At 36.6% G+C, this 10,000-nt stretch overlaps 1 protein-coding gene across 1 annotated transcript; it reads left to right on the forward strand.

The window, feature by feature from the left end:
- Positions 1 to 4,240: 4,240 nt before the first annotated feature.
- On the forward strand, positions 4,241 to 6,261 carry nkx2.4a (NK2 homeobox 4a; the record flags this gene model as incomplete). The annotated part of the gene is made up of 2 exons (XM_083545390.1): positions 4,241 to 4,610; positions 4,964 to 6,261. The coding sequence occupies 2 exons, from the start codon at positions 4,241 to 4,243 to the stop codon at positions 5,650 to 5,652; spliced, it is 1,059 nt and encodes a 352-aa protein (XP_083401516.1). The 3' UTR covers positions 5,653 to 6,261.
- Between the last annotated feature and the right edge of the window lie 3,739 nt (positions 6,262 to 10,000).

Below are 10,000 nucleotides of genomic sequence, written 5' to 3' on the forward strand. Positions count from 1 at the left end.
ATATATATATATATATATATATATATATATATATATATAAATTAGCTGCTTTGAAAACAGATTTCAGTTTAAGTTTGTATTATTTTCAGTAAGCTTATTTGTCGTTTTGCATACAAGAAGAATAGAAATAAAAAAAGAAATATAAAAAAAGAAATAACGTAATTAACTTTTAGATATTTAGATGTATAGACTAATATTTAATAATTAGTCGGTCGGGTAAATACAAAATATTATATATTTAATGTTTTACTTCTGCTATTGTTTATCAAGCGCTTTTATTTTAAGGATGTCTAGTCTGGTTTCAAAACATTTGCACCTGATGGTCTGGAAGCGAATGTTTTGGGCTCATGTCTACATATGAGGTACATTAAGTGTAAATGTAGATGTTCTTTTATACTATGTATTCGTTAGCATTAGCAATAATACACCCAAACGACGCTACAAACGCACTACATAATAATTATGGTGTGTATAATCAATGATGCCGTTTTAACAAATACAGTAAACATCGACGTCTCCAAGAGCTTCCGGTTTTATCGCACCTATTAACCTGATCAACGAGCAAATGTTCCTTGAGCTATTTACATTAAGGCGCTTAATAAGATAAATGCATTCCCCCACCCCGAGTAGGCAACTTTAGCCTTCCACCCAACGGGACCTGGTGTCCTACGGCTTTCTTGCAATTACAAAGGTAACAGATTTGATATGATGATCTTAATTCATGTAAATTGTCCTCTAAATTAACAGAACAAAGAGCCCGTGTGTTGGCCGTGGATCTTTGGTTCCGCGTCCTCGTTGCGCTTGGCACAAATTGCTTGCCACCCCTTGAACGCGCGCCTCGGCGGTCCGGTACACTGTCGGGTAATTAAAATCAAAGTACGTCTTGAAAAGTTATTGTATGTCGTGGGTGTTCTGTATAAGCGAGGAGGAAGAATTAATCATCACTACTATAGTCGGGGCTGTGCGTTCAGCCCGTGACACGCTGTTGGAGAGATCAGTGCGCTTGACGATTTTAATTTTGCGCACACTCTATCCACAATGTAACAGTTATCACACAGCATCCTTATTTGCCCTGTTTTTTTGCTCTACCCTTTTATTCACTGATATTTTCATACTGTGAAAGTTGAGGTTCTACTGCGCTCTCAGTAGCCCCCGTTTCCTTCACTCCGGCCACTTTGTTCGGCAAGCAGACTGTGAGCTGCGCACTTAGTCGGAGCGCTCTTGGCCCTCAGGTACCCCTCAGTGCTTCATTCGCCTGTTAAAGTCACATCAGCCACTCCAGAGTACACGAGATTTCGCCCTTTCTCTCTGCACAAAACTGCAGACTTTTCTTTAAAATGAGCGTGAATGCATTACGTCCTGATCTTTCAAACATCATCCTTCAAAGCCTGAGTGCATCTCGGATACAAAAAAAAAAGAGAGAGCATGTTTGATGAATACGACACCAACAACTTTTATCTTGATGACTGGCCAATGGCGCTTAACATTTCTGCTGTCTTTGTGAGCCCTGGAAGGGAATGGAGCTTGAGGCTATCATCATACAATATCTTGATAACCACCCCAAGGTCAAGCCACACGGCTCTTTTAGCAAATCTACGGATATCCCTTTTTTAGTGCCTTAATAGTAGACATGGTGTTAAAGATTGGCGATATTTGTTTACTAACTTCAACCGTATTAATAGTCGACCTTAGTGGTTTTATCCAGTCCCAGACCTGTCAAATGATGCACTGAATTATAACTGCATGCATAACTTATATCTAATATACAGTTTTCAAGTTACACATCAATAAGATTTGATTAAATAAATATGTACTGACACTCAGGACCTTAATATTCACCGCGCTCTCATCTCACAATACCAAATTCAAGCTCCGTGCACATTAATCGATTTTTTTTTACTGCATCAAGTCACACTTTTTTTTTATCCAAATATAAACACGTGTAAGTTTCCGTTCAGTGCTTGTGTTTCAACTGCAACTATCTCCATGCTAGCACGCCCCCCCCCCCACACACACACACACACACATACACAAACACACACAAACACACATGTACATCCATACGTAGACAAGGTCATATAGATGAATCCATGAGCCATCAAAAAACATGTGCTTGAATACAAAACAGTTTGTTTTCTACAGGTTAGTCGTTGTCCTAAGAAATATCTCTACAGGCTACAGAAGAACAGGGACAGCATGACAAACCAGTTCGTTTGAATACCTCCGATAACGTGGTCCTCTACATTCCAGTCCTCTCTGCATTGCTTTATTCGGTAAAGCTGGTCCTGAATGCAATAGGAACTTTTTTCCTTCTTTCTCTAAAGCAGAGTCGAAATCCGGATCGCTCACCAGTGTGGTGTTGGTGGTGGGCTGCAGTGAGGCGCGCGCTTGGCCCGCGGTCGCGCTCTCTGTCTTAATATTGCACAAGGTTGAGTGGCCGGCCTCATTTACCTAATGGCGAAGGCGCACACATGCCAGCCAAGTTTCTGCGAGGGACCACGCAACATCAGTGTCGTTTAACAAGGATAGTTTGTGTCTTAAAATTCGATCTAAGAAATGTATTCACCAAAATCCCGATTTTTTTAAAGGATATATTTGAAAGCTGAGATACTACGAGTCCTTGATGTTTACAGTTTCATAAGTCGAATATGATTAGGGAGCACTGGTTGCCAAGTGAAACTAGAAATAAGCTTTAGGTTTTTCTTTTTTTCTTGTTTTATGAATATTGTGTAAAGAATGAATGATGTCATCAGTAAATAAGTTTATGCGTCCGTTTGTTTGCGCATTACAATGTGAATATATTTCGATTTCCAGCCTTAGTAATCAAATGAAAATGCGCATCTGACTATTATACATTAATGTGCATGTTTTTTTTGAATGATTGCCTTGTGTTTTAAAGTCTGTACTTCTATAATAGTAACTTAAAAATAAATCAGATGTGACTTTTTCATCGGTTGCGACAAACTATTTTCAGTACAAACATTATCGTTTACAACGTTACAAGTTAAAAAGCGGGTTGGTTATGAATATAACTTTTCTTGATTACTATAAAACATTCAATGTGTTGTGTTTTACTAGCGGGTTTCTGCTTATATATATATATATATATATATATATATATATATATATATATATATATATATATATATATATATATATATATATATATATATATATATATAAAAACATTCCCCTTCCCCTCACCTGTAGATTCCACAGGATCAACTGACGGCTCCTAAATCTAATTTATTTATTATAAATTCGATTAAAATAGTGTAATTAACATTTATAAAAATGTACAACCACAAACATTTCGAAATACTTTTTCTTTTGCTTGTTTTGACAACGCAAATGAAAAGAATTTATTATTACCCTTTCTAGTCAAAGACAATGAACAAAGAAATACGGTTTCCCAATGCATATATCACAATGAAGAATATTGTACCATATCCTTTTGCAATGACAGATAGGAAGACTACTCAACGATTAAAATAAATATATAAAAGTCAGTGTTCTTGTACATATAAAAATAAATCTTGATTGTGATTTTTCATTGTCATATTGTGGTCAGATTTTTTTTTTTTTTTTTTGTTTTTTTTTTACCTTGAGCTAATTTGGAAGAGCCCCTCTCTGGTGGTGCAAAATGATGCTCAAGGCACATAAATTAGGTCATACAATGGAGAGGCCTTCATTGTGCCTCTTTGCTAGTGCTCGGTGGCGCTTATGGTTTGTCAAAGTGCTCTCAAACTTGGGAGAAAAGTATGGAATTCCCCACTGACGCTGAGAAACAGAGCGTCGGGGGGAAAAAGTGGCGCTGATCCGCTCGGCGGAATGAAAACAGAGGCTCAGAGAAGGGAACACTCGTTTAAATGATGACACTGCCTTACTGTGAGGCGGAAAAAAATGGGAATAGTGGGAAGGAGAGACATTGTATCCAATGCAGAAGGCTTAACTTAATATGAAACTAAAAGCATTTTTTTTTCCTTCAATTGTCTAGCCGAGATGTCAATGACTATTGTTTGCTGGTGCGGGCCATCGCTCCGCCCCTCGTGTTTGTCGTAAACCTGGCGCCTGGCTACAATAAACCCAAGATGAGAGTGGCCAGGGCTCGCCTCCTCCTCGAAGGCGATCAATCGGATCTCAGGCAACTACTGCGAGCGCTCTCTTACGTCGACGCGCGCGAGAACGACGCGGCCGAGCGGCTCCAGCACGCGCATCCCCGCCTCGCTTTTTCTGAACCATGTCGCTGAGCCCAAAACACACGACACCTTTCTCAGTGACAGACATTCTCAGCCCAATAGAAGAGACGTACAAGAAGTTTAGTGGCATGGAAGGCTCTGGGAACCTGGCATCTCCGTTGGGAGCATACCGGCAACCTCAGGTGTCCCAGACGGGCATGCAGCAGCACTCGATGGGCCATAACGCCACGGTGGCCAGTACCTACCACATGCCCCACACCGTCTCCCAGTTCTCCCACAGCGCTATGAGCGGTTACTGCAATGGAGGCATTGCCAACATGGGCGATCTGCCCTCTTACCAAGAAACTATGAGGAGCAGTGCGGCGGCAACGGGGTGGTACGGCACCAACCCCGACCCAAGATATTCAACAAGTAAGTAGCACTGTTTTAAAGGGTTTATTATTATTTTTGACATATTATTATAAATTTTTTTAAACCGTGTATAAGTTTAACAATAAGGCGTTTTTAGATCATGCATAGAGTTTTACGGACTAATGTAATTTATTTAATGTGGTGAAATATAGTGTTACTGGCAATTTTTCCAATATTTTACTATATGATCAGCAATTACAGTTGCTATTAATTAAATAAAAAATGTTCATTTTGCTGAATATTGCTTTATAATTATTGTACATAATAGCAATATGCACCGATATTTATAATGCACGGTATACTTGGTGCTATTGGACACTGAACAGCCGTACGTGTTTATGTATGTTTTGAAGTTTCTAGATTCATGGGACCCTCCACAGGTATGAACATGAGCGGAATGGGGACGCTGGGCGGCATGGCAGACGCTTCCAAAGCCATGACCCCGTTACACGCGGCGCCCAGGAGGAAGCGACGTGTTCTCTTTTCCCAAGCCCAAGTCTACGAGCTCGAGCGGAGGTTTAAGCAGCAGAAGTATCTCTCAGCACCCGAACGGGAGCACCTGGCCAGTATGATCCACCTGACTCCTACTCAAGTGAAGATTTGGTTTCAGAACCACCGCTACAAGATGAAACGGCAGGCCAAGGACAAGGCGGCGCAGCAGCTGCAGCAGGAGAGCAACTTGTGCCAGCAGCAGCAGTCGCCCAGACGGGTGGCAGTACCCGTGCTGGTCAAGGATGGCAAGCCGTGCCAGAACGGCTCTAATACTCCGACACCCAGCCAACAGCAAATGCAGCAGCAGCAGCAACAACATCAGCAACAACAAAACAGCTCTGGGGTCGTGCTTCCTGCCACGAGTAACTCTATAAACCAGCACCCGGGTCAGCAGGTGGGAGCAATGGTACAGGCCCAAGACCTTGAGGAAATGTCACCCAGTCCTCCATCCCTCCACTCCTCACTAAACAACATGGGTCAGATAGACACGTCTGTAGATTACACTAGCAACATGGTCACATCAAACCTGCTTTATGGCAGGACGTGGTAGGACTGATTCTTCATTTTAAACTTTTTTTCTTTTTGCTACAAAACTTTAACTCTAAAGTGAAAACGAGGCCAAAAGTAGACTTCGGGGTGAGAATGTGGAGTGTGTATGCAGATAAAACAAGGCTTTGGGTCAAGCCACTTTTTCTTTTTTCCAGGGCATGGTTTCTTTTTTTTCTACATCCTGCCAGTGAACGACAAGATGTCATTTCTAGCCTTATTCTGTGTGTTTTGGACTCCCCTTTATAATCGTAGTAGAAGGGTCCCTGTTGAACAAGGTCGCCGCTCTCACCAGTGGTAAACAAACAGAAAACGGGATGTTAGGGCGCCAGGTACGAACTTATGATCCACACAAGCTCCCTGAGTGACCGGATCTTACAAACGAACACTCCCGAGTTTATTCTGATATGACTATTGTAAGCTACTGTATCCTTTTAGATTAATGAAAAGTAGGGATTGTACATTTGGCTAATACTTTTCTGTTTACCTGTAATATAAATGATTTTGATTGGTTGTTTATTTTATTTCCTTTTTGTAAGTTAAGATAAAGAAAACGCATACACTATGGCTGCTGTACATGTTTTAAACCAATTTAACGTTGACAATAAATCGATTGAAGTACAAGTCATTCTCCGGGAATTAATTTGGAGTGAGTTTTCAATAGGCCTGTGTGAACACTGAGCATCAGCAGAACCAAACGTTAACTGTGTCAAATAATTAAAATGAATATTATTATAGCTATAGGGTGCAAAATCAATGCATTAGCGAATTTAGTTGGTTCATAAATCAAATAAAAAAATGTGAATGGTAATGAATTAATGAATAAATAAATAAATAAATAAATAAATAAATAAATAAATAAATAAATAAATAAAATAATAATAATAATAATAATAATAATAATAATAATAATAATAATAAAAATAATAATAATAATAATAATAGTAAAGCTTATTCATATTAAAATTTTCCTTTTTTTTTTGTCAGCACGAGTACTGCTTCCGTAAATTTAAATGCATCAATTTTATTGCATAACCCGATATTATTATTATTAAAAAAAAAAAATAAAAAAAAAAGAAACACACCAAAAATATAGTCCATATTTCTTCAATACTGTCAGCAACACGTGTTATTTAAGATCATTTTATTTGTGTTTTTAATAGAAACGTATTTAATCGATTTTTTTGGGGAGAAAAAAAAATAGTTGTTCAGTGGTTTAAAAAAAATGTCATGTAATAGAGTTATGTGAAGAGGATAGAGAAATTTTTTTTTTTTTTGCTGGGTCTATTTTTCATGTTTGATATCACCTATTAATTCTACTCTGTTTTCATGATGTGTTCTCGCTGATGGTAAAATTACTTTCTCCATTTAGAGCGAAACAGGAGCTAAATTAAAATGGCTGAGGAATTAATATAGAAGGCTGTTTGCAGGCAGGCATTTGCTATAAAGGCTTTTCATCAATAGCAAAATGCCTTTCATTTAGACTATTGAACTGGCATGGCCACTACTATAACTACTGAACCGTTATTGTGAATGAACAGGAGAAAAGAGTATCCTCGGTGGAAGGGCCTACACTATTAAATAGACAGGTATTTATTTATAATAATAGTGTTCCTGTCCTGCTGGATTTTTTTTATTAACATTGTAGGTGTTAATATCAGCAGTTCAAGTGTTTATTTAATTCAGAAATTTTTTTCCTGCACTGCAATGTCCTTAACAATGTTAAAGCCTATAGAGGCTCGTATGTTTATTTCTTGTTTTTGTTTTTTACTTTATATTTATTTAAAGTATTAATAAATAATAAGTATTGTTTATATTTACTTATAAATTATAATGGAACTTTATTCTAAATAATGATTTTAGAGAACTCAATATTCCAGGTTATTGACAAATAATAATAATTATTATTATTATCATCATTATTATATTATTATTATTATTATTATTATTATTATTATTATTAACAATAACATTTGTATTAGTATTGTTATTATTGTTGTTGGTTCATTGTTTATTTTTTAAAGGAATGCCAACTGCTAGGCTACTGTTCCAAAGCCAGTAATAAAAAAGAGCTCTAAATACTGCAGAGAAGCATAATGACTTTTAAGGTGTATTGGGATGAGACTTTTTTTTTACTGATGAGTTATTATTACTAAGGGGTTATGAGAACGATTATCACACATTAGGAAACTGTTACAGAAACTTTCTCCAGAAAGAAAACTATTGCAGTCCCAAGGTTATGTTGTCATTCTCAGTAACAGGTTACTAAAGGTTATTTGGGCAGTGTTGGATAGCTGCTGAGTGATAATGGTTCTGTTGTCCAGCACATCTTAAAAAGCATGCTTTAACCTGTTGCCACCTGATTATGATATTGCTTTTAAAGTGGGCTTTGGAAGATTGAATGTGTGTGCAAATTGCATTCAAATAATATGGTGCTGAGTACAGTGGCTAGATTTAAATGACCGATTATGACCTTGTTTTGGCCTCATTATTCTGAATCTTTAGTGGCATGCTACAAGGACTCTCAAAATCCTCTAAACAGCGACAAATCTTGTAGCATCAAAACCATTGTTGTGATATTTGTCTTGAAACATTGATTTCTCCAGCCTATCTTCACAGCATTTGTCATTATTGTTTTACAAATCAAACATTTGTGATTGCTAAAGATAATAATAACATTATTAATAATAATTGTTATATTATATTATATTATATTATATTATATTATATTATATTATATTATATTATATTATACATTTTACTTCTGTTGCTAAATCTAAATTTGCAACTACCCAGTTTTAAAATTGTAACCTATATTCAATATACATAAATATTATATATGTTAAACATTAATTATATTCGATTACTTCAACATCACACTATATGGTGCATTGAGCATTTAACATTGAGAGTTTACAGTTACTAAGCTGTTTAAAACCTGCAGAGAAGCTTAGAAAACTTACGTAAGATGTGTAAAAAATGACACAACAGTTTTGCTATCATGCAGGGTAGATGCCTAGTACATAATTGCAAGCTTTTTTTATTTAACTTTTTATACAATGCTTGGAAAATACAAACATAAAGGTTCAAAGAGAGTATTTCTACTTTCCATTTCTACTCTGCCCTAGATTTTCTGGAGCACGATTCTTTGCTGCTAATTGCAGGATCCAACAAATTCTTAACAGCAAGTAATTTGAATCCAGGCTGGAGGCCTTGTCCGTATTTTTTCCTGCCATTATTCTACTTAATATGTCAGAAGGTCTGATCGCAGAGAAACCTTTTCAAGTTCTATTGATGTGTCTTTCAATTGACCATGGTGACCTAGCAACCTGGCCAGCACTAATTGGAGCAGGCTGCCTGATGTCAGCATTACAGTTTTTGTGGGAACAAATGCAGAGCTCATGAAATAATTTTTCAAAATTATAGGAACAATGACTTCAGACTATTTATAGGCAAAACAACAAAGTGATTTAAAGAATAAAAGAGAAAGTCTACCCGCCTATTAAATAAACTCTGTGAATAATAAATTCTACACGTTTTATGTGAGCTTGAAATATAAGGAGCTCTAATATATTCTCATAAGATGGTTAAAAAAAAGTGAGTCAGAAAAGGGAGTATTGATTTTTCATTATCATTATTGTTTATTATGATTTGCCTTTTTTTTTCTTTTGAAGTAAATTAAGCATAGTACAATGTTGAATTACCTATAAGCCAGTGTTCTTAAACAATCAAATTTTAACCATTTTGTTGTCATACCTGCAACTATTTTATATAAAATCACTGACTGGAGTCTGTTGTCTAAATTAAAATCTTTTTTCCTAAACATAAATGAGTGAGCCTAAATCTCCCCAAAACCCACAAACTCACTGAGGCAGGCCGGAGGCTGTACAGCCCCAAACATAAGAGCCACTTCTGTTACGACTAATTGAGAAGGTTTGAAAATACTTATATCTAAAAGATATTTTAATTCTGAGCCTCCAAGACCAGCCTTGGTCATATTTGTTAAATATCTATTAATGTTCATTTGTTTAATTTTTGTTAAATTTTTTGTTTTTTACTAATAGAGATTAATGTTAACTTCTTCCTCCACTGCATCTTATTTTCTTCAGCTCCTGCTACACTTTAACTGTACAAGCAGTGAACTTTCTGAGCAGTGCAGCCAAAATTGGCTCATGCAGAATGAGGCACTTTTATGCTAAACCATGTGCAATGTATGACACTGTTGGTATATTGGATTTGTTTCTGCAAATTGTGTGCAAAGTCATTTTTTTTCATGCGGTTACGAAAAGCCGCCAGATGAGATTATACACCACATTAAAAAAAAAAAAAAAAAGAAACTTGCTTAATTCTAG

Source organism: Silurus aristotelis, assembly GCF_946808225.1.
Source record: "Silurus aristotelis genome assembly, chromosome: 6".
In the NCBI taxonomy this organism is placed as follows: domain Eukaryota; kingdom Metazoa; phylum Chordata; class Actinopteri; order Siluriformes; family Siluridae; genus Silurus; species Silurus aristotelis.